General features: G+C 38.9%; 1 protein-coding gene across 1 annotated transcript; it reads right to left on the minus strand.

The window, feature by feature from the left end:
- Positions 1-9,076: 9,076 nt before the first annotated feature.
- LOC148026191 (autophagy-related protein 2-like) lies at positions 9,077-19,842 on the minus strand. The gene is made up of 12 exons (XM_087693468.1): positions 19,266-19,842; positions 15,829-15,977; positions 15,442-15,689; positions 12,042-15,347; positions 11,829-11,941; positions 11,440-11,653; positions 11,158-11,271; positions 10,976-11,083; positions 10,743-10,878; positions 9,946-10,145; positions 9,610-9,806; positions 9,077-9,520 (listed from the first exon to the last, which is right to left on the minus strand). Exons 1-12 carry the CDS (start codon positions 19,838-19,840, stop codon positions 9,460-9,462), a joined length of 5,421 nt encoding a protein of 1,806 aa, XP_087549594.1. The 5' UTR covers positions 19,841-19,842; the 3' UTR covers positions 9,077-9,459.
- Between the last annotated feature and the right edge of the window lie 4 nt (positions 19,843-19,846).

Raw genomic sequence — 19,846 nt, forward strand, 5'->3', positions numbered from 1 at the left:
TGAGGGAGTGAGTAAGAGATTGAGGGAAGAAGAGGGTGAAACCTTTCTTTCTTCTCTTATTTTCTTCTTCTTCTTCTTCTTCTTCTTCTTCTTCTTCTTCTATTTGGATATCATGTAGTGCTTTCATGCTTCAAGGTTGCTTGAGTGAGAGAATGAAAGTAAGGGAGTGAGAGTGTGTGAGGAACTGAGAGGATGAAGCCCTTCTTCTCCTCCATTTCTTCACTTTTTCTTGTTGTTGATAGCTTTGAGTGACGCAGATCAGTTTCAAATCAAAGGTTGAAATGCACAAGAAGGACCACATTTGCATCACGAGGCAAGATCATCAATCTCTCTTTTGACAATAAGACTATGTCAAGAAAGGTGAGTTTAGTGGGTCTACTACAAAATTTGGGTCTTTTATGATTTCTTGTAGTCATGGGAAAATAGGAAAATGAAAAATGTAGAAGCTCTGAAAATGTTTGTCCACGTACATAATCACATGTCAATTGCTAATTTTTGTCTGTTTCTTCTGATTTTAAGCATCATAATCTAAAACTAAGCCTTCAAGCTCCAAAACATTCTTCAAATCATCATCTTTCTTGGATGCTTTGCTATAAGCAAATATAGTTTGATCTTAGATCTTAGCCAAAAAAGGAAATAATACTTAAACACAATACCTGATCACAATCATCCCATCAACTTGAGCAACTATGTTGAGTCAGAAGAAATATACCAAAAAGAACTTTGTATGGATAGAGAATATACAAGCCTAGGAAAATATTCTATTTGTGTTTATTCAATCAAGAATCATTAATATTTCACAAAATAGTAGGAGACTATTGAATTATCTCACAACATTGTAGGAGACTATTGAATTTTGCATTCTAGCTATTCTTGTGAGAAACCAAAAACTTCATGATAAATTTGAAACCTATTCAAGACCAACTACAATTCTCATGTTATTAAACAAACAAGAACATGAAGTAAATAAATTAGGCCTAGATTACATATTTCCTTTTGCTCCCTATAAACAAAACCTTTAGATACAGATGCAACACAAGATGGAGAAGACAAAGGATAGACAACTAAAAAGGAGAGATGGATGAAAAACTATTTTCTTCTTTCTTTTCTTCTTTATTTTCCATCCATACAATATGAAACAGATAGCAAAAGACTATACAAAATTGATATTATTTAACTATAATTCAAAGCATGAACACAAATGAAAGATACACTAGCACAATAAATTTACCAACTATATAGTAGCAATAGTGGACTAGTACTAACAACGGAGAATCACTAACACGTAATAATCATGATTTCCTATCAATCATGCTAGTGTCATAACTATGGAAAAGTGTGTAGGTCTTCCACAAATTTGAACTTGACTTTCAACATCCATAACATATGACTAAACACAAATATTAACTCCACCAAAATGAGAAAGATCCCAAGCATACCCTCTCTCCAATTGGCCTCTCTAGCTAGCAATATGGCAACCTCAACTTACCATGAAAGACTCTTTTACTAGGCCATCAATAGGACCAAATTTAAATGATGGTGCGTAAAGATGTAAGGTGGCCATTATGAGATGAAGCCATGTGAGAACCCAAACATTGGTTTTGGGTATTGTTGAAAAGTTGGAAAGAGTAGATAAAGAGAATATGGAAAGATAAAAAATATGCTTAGCACAAGGACAATAGAGTAAAGTGAAAGTACAATGTTGAAAAATGACTTATATTACTGGTAGAATGGGGATTCTTTATATAGGCTTACAAGTGGTGGTTTAGGGTAGTGGTTTAGAGTTTTGATTTCATAGGAGGTAAGTGGGCTGGTAGGTGAAGAACAATTAGTTCCTAAGGTGTAGTGGGTATAGGGAGGCTCCCCCTTTATTGATGGATACAAAGCATAGGATAAAGCATATTATTTCTAACGAGTTTGCCTCTTATGCAGTCTCCTCAATAGATATCATATGTTTGTATTTTTAACACCCCCATTCAAACTCATGATGTACCCACAACTTTATGCATGACCATCTTCTACAATACCTTGGTCACATGATGTACTAGGAACATGTCCACCCTTGAATAGCCTAAAGGCTCATTGGTTTGTCTATTCAAGATGATCTGAGGCATTCATTGCTTGATCATTTGTGAATCACATGTGTGGATAGTTTAGGGGACTTGGGCTTTTATAGAAGATGATTTAAGCCAAGGCTTATACATGTGAAATTACAAGGGGTTTACAATATGATTCAAGGGAATTACAAAAGAGACTTTCTAATGTAGTCCTTTGTAGATTGAAACATCAAAGGGATCCTTCTTAGCTCCCCTTTTCTTGAAATTCATGGAAAGGGCATCATTGTACTTTTCTTCTTTTAGTTTTTCCCTCTTACCTTCGTCTCCTTCTTGAACACTCTCTTGAACTATCTTCATAAGGGATATATTTCAAGCTTTTTTTTTCTATAAAAGCAATATTTTCCCTTGTGGGCAATTTTATGACAAATTTCACACATAGTTGGCTCATTGTGGCTAATCTTGTTCTTCCCCTTGAATTTGGATTTGGTGTAAAGGGCTTCATGCTTAGGTGTTGCATTGACTCCTTGCTTAAGAGGCTTCAACTTCAACTAGCCCAAGAGAAGGCACATTGATAAGAGTAGTGACTCCACAGTCATACAACTTAGGTAGGGATTTGAGCAAAGACACCAATAATAATGCCTTCTTCAAATTTGAGTTCAATGCTTGAAAGTTGAGTTAACAAGACTTTCATATGATTTAAATGAGACATAAGAGAAGAATGAGATTTCATTTCTAAAATGGAAGAAGAAAACAAGATTTGGAAGACTTGGATTGAGCTCCAAACAACTTGTTAAGCTAGTCACAAGTATATTTTGCAATGTCACATCCATCCACATGATGGATATAAGTATTGTCCAACTCCAGTTTGATTATAGCTTTGGACTTTGTCATCTCAAACCTCCCATCCAACTATTTGAGTTGTTCCTTTGGCTTCTCCTCTTTCCTGTTGGTGATATTCCATAGTCCCTTCTTAATTAGGATCAACTTGATCCTTGTCTACTATGTATGGAATACATACCATTTGAACTTGGTAGTTCCTTGAACATTATTTGAGGACATGGTTATAAGGTTTCAAGTAACTGAGAGGAATGGAACTGTGTTTACAAGAGCAGAGTGATAGAATGATGGAGAATGGTCTTCTAGCTACAATGTTATAAATAGATAGGAAAATGTAGGACTTTCATGTGGAAATACATCAATGGGAAGCAATGGCACTCTCTGCTTAGAAACATAACAATAGTATGCGTTGAAATATACAACTATAAATCCTCTTTTTTATGTTGAGAATGCTTACTAACATGTATTTCCTAATAACTCTTCATTTCAACAAAACAAGATACCCATAAACAATAGAAAATGTTGAGATTTATGACTATAAATTTAGCTAGCATTAACCAACAATAGCTTTGTAAATAATAGCTCAATATGGCAACTTAATAAGGTCAACATTAGCTCCAAATCTCAACCTTAAATGGCAACAAAAAACCAGTAAGGCATAGCGACCAAGGTTAGTAAATATGGCTAGAAAAATGGTAGTAATTAAGCTTGCTCTAGCCAATAGATTCATCACAATTTTGGGATAGCAATGCAACCCATCATTTTAAGCAACAAGTACAATTGAAAATAACAATAAAGTTACCATAGCTCAAATAAGCAAGATTAGTGAGCTCCAATAGCTGAACTAATTGTTGACTATCAGAGAAAAAAACCAATAGAGAACCAGTGTGAATCTTAGACTGAGCAGGCACAATTTGTTGATGTGGCAAGGCAACATTTAGATGTAGTTTCTTTGAAGCAGTCTAGGAGCTCTAAACAACATAGCTGATTGAATGTCCTATGTTGACTAAATAGCAACAAATCTACACCAACAAACCCACACTTCACTTCAACTCCATTAAGTTGTAGACAACATGGGAAGAAAATGGTAGCAGTGTCCTTTCCTTTAGCCATAGATTTGGTTGAATATTTCAGCCTAGTTTGAGTAGGTGGGCAGCAAACAAGAAGCCTTCATGAATCCATACCTTGAACATGTTGAATATTTCAGCATGGTTTGAGTAGGTCGGTAGCAAGAAGCCTCCATGAACCCATACCTTAAACATGCTCAAGATACCATGTTAAAAAGTTAGAAAGAAGAGCTAAAGTGGATATGGAAAGAGCAAGTACGTGCTCAACACAAGGATGAGGGAGCAAAGTGAAAGTACAATGCTAAAAAATGACTTGCATTACGAATAGAATGGGGTGCCTTTATATAGGCTACAAGTGGTGCTTTACAATAGTGGTTTAGAGTAGTTCTTTTGGTTGGTAAGTAGACTAGTATGTGAACAAAGGTGAGTTCCCATTGTGCATTGGGTGTAGGGAGACTCTACCTTTATTGATGGATACAAAGCATAGGATAAAATATATTATTCCCAACAAGTGTGCCTCTTGTGCAGTCCCCTCAATACATATCATCTGTTTGTATTTTTAAGAGGTTTTAACTTCCATATTAGATGAGGTCTATGTGTTGCAAAAAGGTGAGCTATCTGGTTCTAGCCTCTAGCCGTTTGATTAGATACAACATATAAACTTGCTAGCACTCAAGGCATACCATATTAACTTATGAGGGTGAAAGTCATTGGCAAAGCCTACTTTGGGTCCTAGGGGATGCGAATGTGGCCCTTGGCTAAAGGTGAGGGTCAAAAATGGTTCTCCTCATAAGAATATAGAGGGAGTATTTACTTGTCCAATGAGTGAACATTAACAGCATGACACACCAATCATGGTGACCCATGATCTTTGCAATCTACAAAAAGATGACCCTCCAAGAACCATCATCATCCATCCATCCAAACAAAGATCATCCATTAAACTTTAAGCTATAAGTCACTATTTTATCACTTTTTCCTTTTTAATTTTTTCTTTTTTTTCTAGTTTGTTGTTTACTCTCTCATCTTTAATCAAATTCTATTTGTTGTGCCATGTAATTTTGCAAAGCCCATAGGGTATAAGTATCAAAGTGCCTTGGTTACAAGTACTTGTGGACAACATTTTGACCTTGATTTAGCATACGATTAAGTCTTGGAACATGCCAAACTATGAGACTTGAAATCAAACAATGGTATAAAACATGTAGCACCAAAGAAGTTTGTTGAAGGATAGACAACTTAGGCATTCATCACCCAAATCAAGAACATGTGCTACTTCATTACACAAGTATGGGAAAGTGATCAAGGTTGTGGATTGTTGGACATAATAATGGGAGGTAGCTACCATTGTTGAAATGGTCACATTAGATGGAAAAAAACTTGGGACTCGTACCTTTGCCTATGGAAAATAAGCCTAACGAATGTAAGTGGATTTACATGGTAGAACACAGCTTAGATGGATCTATTAGCACGTGTAAAGATTACTTCATAGACTATGAGGAGACATTCAGATGTGTTCTTGGGATGCAACAAATGGTTGTGCAATTGTTATGGTTAAAGAAAAAGAATGGATTTCATATGGATGTAAAGAATGATTTTTTACATGGTGACCTATAAGAGCAAGTTTATATGGTGTAGCCACCTGGTTATGAGGATCCTATTCATCTGTCTTATGTTTGCAAAGTTGAGAAAAGCCTTGCAAGGCGTTGTCACATTGGGAATTCATGCATTACATGTAGATCAATCTTTGTGCATGACCTAAGTTCAAAGTGGCGTGCTTTTCTATGGTCATCTATGTCCATAGCTTGATCATTACAAGTGCTCGCAAGGATGATAAACATGAGGTTCAAAAGCATACAATTTGATCGATCGTTTTACGAGTACTCAAAATCATGATAAATATGAGGTGCAAAATGTTCTTGAGAGAAAAGTTTGAAATGAAGGATTTGGATGAGTTGTCTCATCTTCTTGGCATTACGTTAGTGGGGCAAATTGATAGGGATTGGAGAATTCTACAACAACAAAATCTTAGGAATGCTAGCAAAGGAGGGGATGGCATCTTGTGAGCCCTTTTTTGAATTTTTCCTTAAGAAACTTTGTGCGCCAATTTCAAGTCCCATATTGGAGGAGAATGTAAAGCTAAGTGCTAATGGAGGGCAACCCACACAAAAGTGCATCATCATTTTGTGAGGAAGAGTGTTCTAACAAGTGATTAGGTCGTTCACATCTTCACTCTTAGTAATACCAACTAGATGAAGCCAAGATTGTAAATAAAATCAGTGTTGGAAAGTGAAACTACTTTTGGTCAACTAGCACTAATGTGACTAACTTAAAAGTTGTACAATATTAAAGATTACTAACTAACAGTAGTAGATTGTTGGCTAGTAGAGAAGGGTACGATGGGTACATCAAATGAGATAACATTAGAGATTGTAGTTGATCATGGAAGTAGAGTTTCAATGTTTAAATACAACAAATGATGATCAAAATAAAACAATTATTGAAAGTCATAGTAATGAATGGCAGTCCAAAAATGTTCTAATGAAAGTAATGGATGGAGGGACAAGAGCATCTAAATAAGGAAAGTAAAGTGTTGTATTTTGCGTCTAATAGCGTAGTCTCTCAATGTGATCTCACTTTGTTCTTATGCTTCTTTTGTGTTTAAATGAGCAAAATTGATATCAAATGTTTTCATGTGTAAGAGTTGCCAAATGATGCCTAAATCATGTCTTGGAATGAGTTTCGGGGTACCCTTTATTTGGTAAAGTAGAAGTGAATCTTGTTGTGTTTGGCATATAGCATGCAAGATAAGGTTGTGAGGAAGATAGAGGCTTAGAGATTGTCACAAATACTCCATTTGGTCCTTCAATGCAAATATCTTCCAACATTCCCCTTAGGTAAACAAATTTACCATTGTAAAAAAGAACAAAATTATAGCCTATGTTTTGCTTGGCCAACTAATAATACCACTACCTAAGATGCACCTACCACCTAAAATAGACATTTTATCCTTTATGTTTCTAGTTGCACCTGACTTTATGGCTATGTTTGAAGCACATAATAATCTAAGGTGGTACCCGTAAATATCCAAGAATATTGTATGTTGGAATCCAACAAGTTGTGTAGGTTCATGCATGAAGTGGCTCAACAAATTATGTGAGTTCTCATGATGGTCAGGTCCAAGAGATTTACAATAGCCTATTTGTATATATTTGTGCCAACACATTCAAAAACCACTTCGTTCTCAAGCTCGAGATTTTCTTCCAAACTTGGAGTAGGAGATTACATGCGGGACTGCATATATTATTAGTGCTCTTATTCAATATTGTCCAATCCTCTGTACACATACTCTCTGGTTTCATATGTGATTGTGAGTTGAATATTCCAACCATCCTTCATAATGTAATTTATGAACTTATGCTCACCATTTTGTACAATTGATTTTCTTCCAAATTTGGAGTAGAAGTTGGCCTATAAGACTACATGTTTCATTTAGTACTCTAATTCAATATTGACTACTCCTCACTCTTAATTTTATGTCATTTATTAAATAGTGACGTACTACATTCCAGTTGCAATTTACTAGTGCCAATTGTCTATAAACAATGTTATTTATAAAGCCTAATGTACACAAGGACATAGTCCTCAACAAAATGGAGTAGAGGAAACATAGATTTGTTATGAAGCATGCAAGGCCCATGTTAAATTATGTAAACTTGCAAGATTGTGTGTTGTTAGTTGTAGCACCTTACTGTATCTCAACTGTCTGTCCTACAATCTAAAACTTCAAAGGGCATATACAAGCAAGAAACCAAATAATGCTCATTCAACTCTACTGATTTAGGGATTGTATCCTGTCTATACAAGGGAGTTCTCTCTATTGTTCAACTACAAAAATTAGTTATGAAAACTTGTGATCACCTCTCAATCATCCAATCTCGATCTCCTCATCATCCTCTCCATTATTACTTTCTCTCTCCACGTAAATTCCTACCACCAAAAGCTTGGAAGCTTCTTTGGAAGCTTCCATTAGAGACCTCCTTAAGCCTTATTCACCCCTGCTCTCGGGTTTTTCAAAAACCGCAACTGTAAGGCTCATTCCCGCGCAGAAGAAGAGAACCCCGGGCAGAAAGAGCTTCGTAACGCATAAAGAGAGCCAGGAGGAAGTTGTTGAACCGAGATTTAATGCGTCAATGGCTCCCAAGAAAATGGCGAGAGGAGCATACGCGGGTGCTTCCAACCCAAGTACACACGTAGACAACACGCCAAATCTGAATACCCAGGTTCCAATTGTATTCTGGCATGAAAGGGATGCGTTAAGCATGATGGTTTTTAGGAAAATTTAAATGCATTTATTCACTCATTTTACAAAGTTTAGTGCATGTCGATTATTTGAAATTGCCCGCACTCCAATGGACAAGGGTAGTTGCAATCTTCTTAAACGAATAATGCATAACTTAGAAGATGATATCGTGCTAAGAAGGAAATATGACATAACCCGTAGGTACATCAATGAGTACATAGACCATGTAGTTGCTTTAAGTCTATATCATGCAACCTTACTGCTAGGGTACATACATACAATCTGAAATTTGTAGGCTGTAAATGACCAGCTACTGATTTACAGCCAAAAAACAAGGTGTCTGCATGTCATACATGTCCCAAAAGCTCACAGACATATGGTAATACATGTAGGGTTCCATACATGATCATTTCGGCACATACTAGTGCATATACATTAAGTACCAGTGTCAACTATCTTGATTGTAGTTGCACCCAGAAAATATTCAACAAAGCAAGGTTTATCCATCTCCAAGATGTCCTCAAAGTACTTCATACATGTGCTATCGGATGTAGGGGTCAATACATGACCATGCAGACAACCATAGACACTCTATCTTCAACAGACAATGTCATAAAATGCATTTCATGTTTGTAATCAGCCAAGATAACATTATCAAAATATTGTGCACATGTTGCCATAACAGCTATTTGAATAATTGGGGCGTGTTCGAAGAGCAAACCTATTGTGTGCATACACACTGCAATTTTTTACAATTTCAACAAGTTTGAAATGGTTCGACCCATTCAACCATCCAAGTTGCCAAAGCAGTCTAAAAATAATAAATTGATAGTACCATGTATAAAAACTGTGTGTACAAGTCGGGAGAGTTGTGTGGGTCCAGTTGCAAAGACCCAAATGAAGATGTAAGGAATAAGTTATGGGGCTGTAATGTACATGTCAAAAGAATGGAGCCAGATAAAGTTGGCTGGCTTTACAATAGATACAAAGAGTTGGTGTACCCTCAATAAGGAACACAACCTCATCTTCAGTAAAGGAAGTCGTATATATTGTACAGCTGCAATGCCCGAAAGGTCCTTCAAGAAGCATGCAAATGGTAACACGCTTCTTAGACTCTTCTGCAGCAATGTGTTTGCTGAAAGAAGCATCTTTAGTACTGCAAATTGTTTCCCATTGAGAAAAATGTAGATATATCTCACTCCGGGGGGGGTCCAGAGTGCTTTTCTTCAGATTCCCTCCTGTGTTCTGGATCAAGACTGCAAAAATGTCCAGGCATTATCAGCTAGGAAAATCAAGACACACTGAATCAAAACTAATATCATCAAGAACCTGGCCAAGAACATACCTATTGCGTGCACCAAGAAGGGCACAATGTACTGCACCAGCAGCAGCAGCAGCCGGTGCTACTGCAGCTGCAGGTGCAGCACGTAAAGCACTTGCGACAGCTGAGCTTGTACCTGCTCCTCTTTGATACACTTTCAGTGGATTCCCTATCAGTGAGGACACAGTCCGTTCTAAGCCTCGTGCAAGGCTTTCACATGCCTGATACATCCAACAAGGTTTAGCCTCCAAAACATTACAGAATAATAATGAGTTTTCTTTTTAAGTATATATGTCTGTGAAAGTCTGTGAAAGACAGCTAATTAAGCTAACTACTACATGTCGAATAGTCTCTCTCTACCTGCTGTAAACCTTCACGAACATCTCCTGGTTGACCAACTTTATTTGAGAGCTCCACCCTGTCGGAAGTGAGAGGGGTTGGCAAAGTAACTGTGCCCAGTGCAGACTCCGTATGCAGCAGGATCCCCTGTGCACCAGCCGCTAGCTTTACTCCAACACCTAATGTTTCAACAGAAATGCTCCTCAAAAAGGCTAAGGCACCTGTAACAGAAAATGGTTTTTTCAGTATTAAGTGCATGGAAAAGACAAAAACTCCAGACATGTGCTGAGTACCAGAACATCTCGGGTTTTCAGAACAGTGTAGTGAAGTTTTTGAACCACGGTATAGAAAATATGCTAATCAATTCGACCAAAGGCTATGCATAAGAAGGGTTCTACATGAGAAAAGTGCAAGGAAATAGACCGAGAAGCAACAAACTAACCTGAGTTCATTATCTACAAAATTTTATCTATAATCAGCCCATTCAACCCACTTGCTTTTGAACCATTGCTCAGAAGATTTCTATAAGACCTACTCACCCAGATTGACTTAGAATTTTTCCTACATGAGCATAGCTCCCCTTGTTTAACCCAAACAGCACATCATGCATGCCGTGACATTGACATGATTCCAAGGCAGGCCAGTTGCGTAGGTCAATTTGCATGCCTTACTCCTACATTGACACTTATCACATCATCATTTCTCATGAAAAACATGTACCCCACCTTGATACATAAAAAGCAAGCTTCTTGAGGTTTGCTTCTTTACTGCTGAGAGACAATTCATTATTATGTGTGCAAACTAACAATAAACCATACCTTTCTTCATCCCACGTAGTAAATGACGACGATCTCTTTTGTAATGCTCTGCTGGAAGAACAATAAGTTTAGCTGCTCCAGACCCTACAGCAAATAGAGGGCGAATGGGACCTACACCTTTAAGAAGCTTATGGATCTGCCCAGAAGAAAACAAACACTATTAAATGTCTGAATTTGGAACAGTTGCATGAGCAAAGGCAACTTATGGAAAGGCCTGCAATGTGTCTACCTACCTGATTGTGTGATATATCTTCTAGCCACTCTCCTACAACTATACCAGAAAGTGTTCCCCACCCATGCACTCCAGCAGTGTAAACATGTTTCAATTGAAGCTCAATACCCTGCACAAAAGACGAGTTTTAGTAGCTGTGCTTTCATAGCCAAGTTGAAGTAAAGATTTGCCAGTAAGTACAACCTTCCACGAAACCAGGTTAAAAAGTTCTGCATAATTGCCTCCACGCAGAGCTGCTATGTCTACACGCCTGGGAACGTAATCAACTCTGATAGTGAAAGGTTGCAGCTCACACATCTGAAACAAAGAATTCCATGATAAAACACCCTAAGGAAGCTGTCCCAACAGAAAATGAGATCATGATAGCATTGCTGTACATTACTGGATTATTCCGGCTCTGAAGCCTTTATATTTCAAACAAAAACCAAAAAAGAAGTATTATCTCTATCATCTTGAAGTCCATACTTGGAAGAAGGGTAAGATAGCTTGTTCACAGACATCCACTACTCTGGTTTCAAAAGAGCCTTCTGATCCATCAAAAGTTGGGAGAAAAATCTCTTCATAGCCTGAATATAAATGCTGATCTGACGATGTTGCACTAGATGCAAAAAAACTGACAAGAAACTCAAGATGGCGTTGATCAAGGTGCAAGAGTAACGGGAATAAGTGAACTGACAACCTGCATACACAAAAGTACATCAGCCACTTGGAGTCTAAATAACATGTCATACAAATAAAATGGGAACATATTAAAGATATTCAAGTTGCAGGAAGTCCAATTAGCCACATAGAAAATGATAGAGAGTCTCAAAGCAAGTTAAGCACAGAGCATTGAAAACACAATGACACTTAACCGGTACTCTTCTAAAGGAACTAGTGGATTTGGCCGCACAGATTCAAGCTCCAATTTCAGCACTTCTGTATATAAGCCCCTCCGTCGAGATTTTGATTTGTGATGGCATAACACCTACACAATAACTACAAATTACCAAACCTTTACATGTTCAACAGACTCCTTAAGATTAACAAGAAACCCAAACTCAAAGAGCTTGATATTATAGTTTTACCATTTTCCAAGGTGCATCCTTGCTGCAATCGTAAACGCGAACATCTCTGACGCACACTGACAACCTTGATGCATAGAGTCCTGTTTCAGGATAGGTGTTATGTTGAAGCTCCACACCATTGAGGATGACTTCCAAACAGACACCCAAATTTCTACCACCTTGGACCTGGCTCATCTGGGTACAGCCTGAATAACTTTGTAAGTTAATGATTGGCCAATCTGAACCACCATACAACCTCCACCGGAGATTTAAATCTTGAAGTACCACCCGACCGACAGATGGAGGATAACAGGCTTGGGACAGCAAGCCAGTAGTAGGCAAAGGAGACAGGTTGTCCCTTGGCTGTTTGGATCCTGATGTACTTGCTTCAGGAACATGGTTCTCTATAATGGTCAAAGTGTGACCATCATACCAACCTCCACCTCCTTCAGCTGTGTCCATCATTTTAAAGCTGTCAGTCGAGTTTTGACTGTACTCGAGCACACCATTGCTGTCCTTACAGCTAGAGCTTTGAGAAGAATAAACAGATGTCCTGCTGGTGACATAATGATCCTCCATGAAAGACGAAGATCCATCATTTTGTGAAACAGGTGTCCAGAAATCCTTAACTTCTCCATCTCCACACATATAATCAGTAGAACTGCAAATGCTTGCCTCAGAATCATCAGTACTACTAGAGGACCTCCTTAGTACTTCCAATCTTTCAAGAAGAGAATCTCTTTTGGCCTCTGAAGGCAATGAGTTTCCTTTTTCTTCAATCGTACCTTCTCTGTCAAAAATGACAGTATCCTCCAACATGTCTACAGATATTACTGTATTATTATTGTTTGTATTGCTCTGTCTCTCTCTCAAAATACCTACAAAATGCTCCTCATCAGGAAAACCAACTTCAACCTCTGGGTCAAATTTTCTGTCTACTGAAGGATGCTCAATATTAGGTGCAAATAGTTGCTGCAACTGAGCAATAAGCCGCCCCAATGCAGCACTTGTATCGTGGCATGTTTCCAGTCTTAACTGATTTTTAGCACACTCTACCTCCCATTGAAGCCTCTTTTCATCACTGATTTGTACAGGCACTTCATTACTTATGCGTACAACAGCCTCCATTACTGCTGCCTGAGCCACTTTGACATAACCAGCTTCATGCAAAGAGTCAGGTATGTAATCTTTGATATTGTGTGTTCTCAATGTGGTATCCACCAGCAAGAGTGCTACATCTCTTATTCGTATTCGATATACTTTGTCTGGAGTGCTTGATATCGCATTGCTTGACACACGAACAGCAGCTGCAGCTAAAGCACAAGCCACAGGGTTAAACTGCTCCATGGCAATTGCTTGGGCCTCTGTTAAACCCCGTAATCTTATATTTGCAGCAGCCAGTGCTTCTTTACCAGGTTCATAACACAAAGCAACATCATGTAGATCTAGAGAGAATAGAACAGTTTTGTCAACAGGAACATCAGTTGTTTCAGGAGAACCATCTTGAAGCTTCACAAGCACGGTCTCAGTGGCAACACTTCCAGGATTTTCATAGATAGCTCGTCTTTTATGTCTCTTAGCTGGAATCTGGTCAAAAATAGTAAGCAACCCTGGCAACCAGTCCAACTGACCTCCATGAGCCATGAATGTACCACCTCGGACTGCAGCCGTTATTAACATGTCCTCAGAATGAAGTTCATCAGGCGGCCACATGGCGACAATGACTTCTATGCCAGCGGAATTAGTTGCCAAAGCATTTCCACCACCACCATCACCACGTCCTAAAGCATTATCTCTGCAAGTCAGAAGTAACAGCTCTTCTGAGCTGTCACCCACCTGCCACCCTGTAATATGACCACTACCACTATAAACCCATAGATAAGCTGCATGCTTTATTCTCCCCATATTAGAAGCATAAAGCACCTGCAGTCCAGTGACCAAAATCCTGAATCTGTCCCATGAAATATTCACCTTCTTCTCTGACTCTAGAGATGTCATTTCATCGTTAAGCAAAGAATGAACCATAAGCTCTATCTCCTCCACCGTGATACAAACTGAAGTTTGACCATTGTCTTGCTGTTCCAATGAAGGTCTTTTAATATCTGATAGGCCTTCAACAGTTGATTGGCCATTTTGAAAACACAAAGCTTCCATCAAGTAACTGATTAGACCCAGAACATCCAAATGTCTAGTACCAAAGAGCTCTAGTTTCAATGGTGGAAGGGTGACATGCATGTGCATAGATGAACATAATGTGATCTCTTCTCGAATTCGACAACCGGTCTCATCCAACACTTCTGTGGCAGTTGCTGCTGCAAACTCAGGGCTACCAGCCCCTGTTCTCCCCTTCTGGTGCTCTTTTACTCCACCCCATATTCTTCTGATAAGCTGTGTTCCCCTAGGGGACTTGCCTTGACAGAACATGTCAACAGTTCCCATCCTGTTGTTATGAACTGACATTCTGAAAACTCTGTGGGCATTGAAGTCTAAAAGGGTGAAATTTTGATCATCTGCTAAAGGAGAGACAAGATAGAGTGAGCTATTCTCGACTGCAAAAGAAATAGAGAAGTCACAGAGAGAATTTGCCTTTTTCCGAGGGACGTGATAAATCTGTACTGAGAGTAACTGCCTCTTTGCATTTCCTGTGGTCGTACTAAGATCCAGACACAAAATGTCATCTTGCAACAAACTTGACCCTGGGACTAGTGGCACACAAGCCAGGAGTCTGAGCTGTGGAATGTAGACATCAATATCTTTTATACTTTTCCTCGTCCCAAATTCTGGATTAAACTTTTCCACAGATCCCATATTTGACTCTCTGGTCGCAATACCAGCAGTAAACTCACACAGTTTGCATACCCTTTCCAAAATAGGGACTTCAAGCCAGAAAATCAAAGGTTGCATAAAAATCTCAATATGGGTGTGACCTTGAAACTGACTACCTCTCCCACTGTCCATGGACAATGTACCCTCTGTCCTCACTATTATCTGCCCAGCTGGAATATGGCCCATATTTGAAAGCCTCAAGAAACACTTTTTCTTTGGAGTGTTTGATGCAGACCTTGTCGTAGAAAGTGCAACGTTAGATAGAGGCCTTGTGTTGTTAATATGCTCATCCTGCTTTTCATGTGAATTCTTATCAGTAAGAGAGACAGAAAAATTTGGCAAAGCTTTCTCAACCATGGCTTGAAGATACGAATCAGCAGACTTGACTTTCCTGTGGAAGTATTCATTGTTAAAGGGTGATATATTGCTCCCTTCATGTTGAACTTCAAAAAATGCTATCTTTTTTACCAAAAATTGACACTCAGATTGCTTTCGTGATATCTGTACAGAGAAAATAAACAAGTTAAAGGTTTTCCAGGCAAACAAGCATAGCAGCACTAACAAGAACAATCTTAATGCAAAAAATGAATCTTGCCTGCAAGGAAAACTGGACATCAGAAAAGCAGACTTCAATGTAATTCTCTCTCAAGCAATCGGGATGCATCATGGCAGTGTTCATGTTGAAACCAACATCTCCTGGATTATCACCACCAACTTTTGATGTAGTGGCAGTAGTAATATCAAGGCCTACACTATTACCAGATTGCAGTTCTTGCTCCAGGACTTCAATAGAGATACTTGATATTTTGACTTTGAAATCATACTCCACCTGCCTTGCTGGGTCTATAATAAGCAAACACAAGCCCTCAGAAACGATGGAAAGGAAAAATGATCTTCATTTACTAGCTCACTGGATAAAACTAAACAGCAATCATCTTTCAGGCTATAAAAATGCAAGACATATCATGGGTAATTACCTTACCCTGAGATAGTACAACTGATCCAGAGGCAAGGCTTGATGCTGCTGTGATTGCACTAAAGGCAGAAAATGTCCAGCTCCACAGCCCACTACCATTTACACTCATCTGGCTACTTCGTGTCCCATCAAAACAATCAAAGAACTCCTCTGTGCTGCAAAGCCAGTAGTAATACTGTCAAAAAAGTTTTGACTGATAGATACAATATCGCTGTCTTTCAAAACAGTTTTTAAAACAAGAGGAAACAAAGAAAACAGCATACCATTAAAAAATGGATCCATACAGCTTACAATTCAAAGCAAGGGCACCTGACTACAAGAGGCCCGAGGGGAAATTAGAAACGTTCTTTTCTTTAAATGTAGAATAAGTCATCCTATGCAATCATGACCTATTGACCATCTCAGGACATTGAGACAATTGGTCATTACTGGTCATCCTTAGCAATGAAATCTCAACACCACCGAATCACATTTCAAACAGGTCAACCACCCCCTTTGAATGTTTTTAAGTTTCTGGCACCCCATCTGGTCACAGGAATGTACATGCTACTCTCTGTATGTCCTGAATTTCAAGAGTGAAGTAATGTTCTTATGCAAACATCTACCAGCCCTCTATCTTTCAGTGCAGGTGAAAAATTGTTCCCCAGACAATACTTGGTGCATGCTTAAATCTGATTTGGAGTTTAAGCACTTTGAGAGGTCACATAGTCACTGAAGTGAGTTCCCACATCATCTACAGAAAATACACTTGGTGTCATAGTTGTCAAATACGGAAGGTACAATATTGTACATTATGATAAAATATGGTACACAATGGTACCTTAAGATTTTATAAGGTACTGTACGATATTACTAACAAGAAAATTAACTTGATTATTTTGGATTAAAGACAATAGAATAGATGTTTAAGTCCAAATACTAAATAGCAATGCTATTAGAGTATATAAGATGAATACTTGAGGGTAACATGCCAAAACCCTTATGCCGCATGCGCAACTATTACCTACAACTTACAAGTACATAGATGGGAGTGGATACATCGTACATGAATGATCATACAAATAAGAGAAAAGTAGGCTTGAGTGAGAGAAGGTTGAGAGAGAGAGAAGGAAGGGGGGGAAAAGAAAGTTGCAGGCTTGGGAGAGAGTGGCCAAAAAGGCCTTGTTTTATGTACTAAATCGTACAATACGGTGTCGTACGGATTAGCCCGTACTATGCACAAAGACAACCTTGCTTGATGTGTAGCCATACCTAGTTGACTTATGATTGCATTTTTTCAACCACAAGATTGTAGTATCCCCTCCCCGTTCAAGGGTAATACTTTGATCATGTGGTTTTGAGAGAGAATACAAGCTCATTTGAGAACAGCAACTTCCAAAACAGAGTTTGAGGGCATGATTCAGCAAGGAGATGTCCACCATGTCAAGTGCATGGACCTCGGTAAAGTGTCTAGGTACATCACAAATACAATGGTTGTGTAAACAACCAATTAGGTAGGCTGAAGTGCTAGACCATCGGGCCATATGTGAAACGTCCCCCTAGTATCCAACCTACACACAAAGCACAACACAAGCCGTATCTATAAATAAAAGGGATTGGACATTAGACTCACCTCCCAGCCATAGAGCCAATTGGGCTCACCCCCGAGCCTAGGAGCTAGCAACACTCTGAGTCATGACCACATCTCAATGGTTGGTGTCCCATACCACCAACCCACACCATCCCGGTGTCCCAAATGTGTCAACCAACAGGCCAAGAGTCCAAGAGTGATAATCTCACAATGAATGTGCACAATAGGGTCCTTGAGTCCTACCAATAGGACTCAGCTACCCTAACCCCAAAGTGTCCATAGTGCATTCACACTAAGTCACTTCATAATCATTGTGACCAATGCTACTAATGCCTATTTGGATATCCAGGGATGTAACACTTCCCCCTTATGAATGATTGTTATCCACAACAATATCCTCAAGAACGAAGTGGGAAAAACAACTCTTCAACAAGCATACCGACTCCCAAGTAGTCTAAGTCTCCGAATAGTTTTTCCACTTGACTAGATACTCAAGATAAACAGTTCGACAAGATCGTTTAGCCCTAAGGTTAAGAACTAATATGGGTTACAATAGAACATATTGAGCAATATCCTCAAGCCGTGCGATCTCCTTAGTCGGAACAATCAGTTCATCTTGTCCCAATGTTCTTCAGATGACTAATGTGGAACACAAGGTGAATTTGGAGTTTTGAACGTAAATCTAGCTTGTAAGATACGCTACTTAGCTTCTTGGTAATCTCAAAAGGACCACGATACCAAGAAGATAACTTATAACATTTGCCAATAGTCATCAAATAATCTGAGTCTTTTGAGACTTCTAAGGTAAAACCACATGCCCTTGTGGAGCTCTTGAGAAGTACGATGTTGTTTAGCATAAAATGTGGCATGATCATGGGCCGTTTTAATGCTTTCCCTAGCATTCGTCAGCATCTCCTTACATCCTTGGACATCCAGATGTCCAAGGATGTAACAATATAAAAGCAAGTGCCCTAGTCCCAAAGTTTGCAAAAAGGCCTCTCTCATCTCCTTCTTACCCAATAGCTAGATGATAAGACTTTGTTAGCATTAGGTTTAATGCGGTGTTTTGAAGTCAAGTCATACGAGCCTTCACACAATTTGAGGGCTCCCTAATCAACCATTTGACCATTGGCCCTCTTATTTTCATCTCCTCCTCACCCAATAGCTAGATGATGAGACTTCATTAGTACTAGATTCGATGGGGTGTTCTGAATCCAAGTCATACAAAAAGGCTCTTCATAACTTTGAGATGTAAATCAAATGGGGAAAACCTACGCAAGCATGCGGCTTTCACTTTGATCCTATATGTACTTGACTATTAGGGAGGCATGCAAACCTCTAGTAATACTACGTCTCAGGTTCTAAAGGAAGCCTCTCTTTTGAATCTTTGGTGTTATTAGGAGGCTCATTAAGATTGAACGTATTGCATAAATAGTGTTCCCATGTTTTACAGATCATCAGTTCCAATTGTATTGACAAACTTGGGCATCTGCTGCAACCGCAACCTATTCTCTCTTTGTTGAGAAGCTTGCTCCCTTCCAAAATAAAAGCAAGGAAATGGCAAAAGAAACAGTTGTCCCAGCTCCAATCAATCGCTTAGAAGATCTAGTTGGGTGCCCACGCAAGAAATGAAGGCCTATATCCTGCCCCTCATATAACATTTACCATTTGATATTGATTTTGTTTCCCGTGAGTATGACTTCTTTCAGATATCTAGCACGTGCGTAGCAGTTTTTAATGTTAACCAACTCAAATCGAACCTTTATTTAAGATATTAAGAATATTTGTGGTATCAAGACTAGATACTTGATTTGCTTGCTTCATGTATGATATTAAGATTATATGCTCGATTTACTTGTAGAAGAAATCCGACCTGGCAGTAAAATCAGCCTCTGACATGGTTTCTTCTCTTGATTGATGACCTTCATCATTCCAATGCACCCAGTTTGATATTAACTTTGATCCTGGAAGAAGTCCATGCCTCTCAAATAGACTCTGTGAGGCAACTGCAGTCACCTCAGCAGCTGAACCTGAAGCTGCTTCTGGCTTCTCTGGTGCTAGACTGTGATACCAAGAACTACTTTGATTCACTTCAGTAGCCTGACTACTCTTTGAGAAAGTGCCATGATTCCCAAATGAGCGAGCAATATTCAGCAATTGCTGAATTTGAAGACCAGTGATCCTTAGTTTCACGTCTGAAATGTCTATATCAGCATTCAACTTTGGAAATTCCAAGCAGCCACATTTCCAAGGTATGCTAAGCCGTATGCACCCTGAAAGTCTATTCTCATAGGGCAAGATTGAAACAGGCTGGCTGTAAACTTTGTTGCCTCCTGTCTTTTCTCTACCAATGCTCAAGAGTTCCATGGTCATGTCTTTGACTTTGACATCCTTTGTCAGGATTGCTGACTTCACCCTAGGCATCTCCTCTCTTTGATCAGTCTCCATGCTGTC

The sequence above is a fragment of the Lygodium microphyllum genome, chromosome 14 (genome assembly GCF_053477565.2).
Source record: "Lygodium microphyllum isolate KBCC chromosome 14, Lygodium_microphyllum_v1.1.10, whole genome shotgun sequence".
Lineage (NCBI taxonomy): Eukaryota > Viridiplantae > Streptophyta > Polypodiopsida > Schizaeales > Lygodiaceae > Lygodium > Lygodium microphyllum.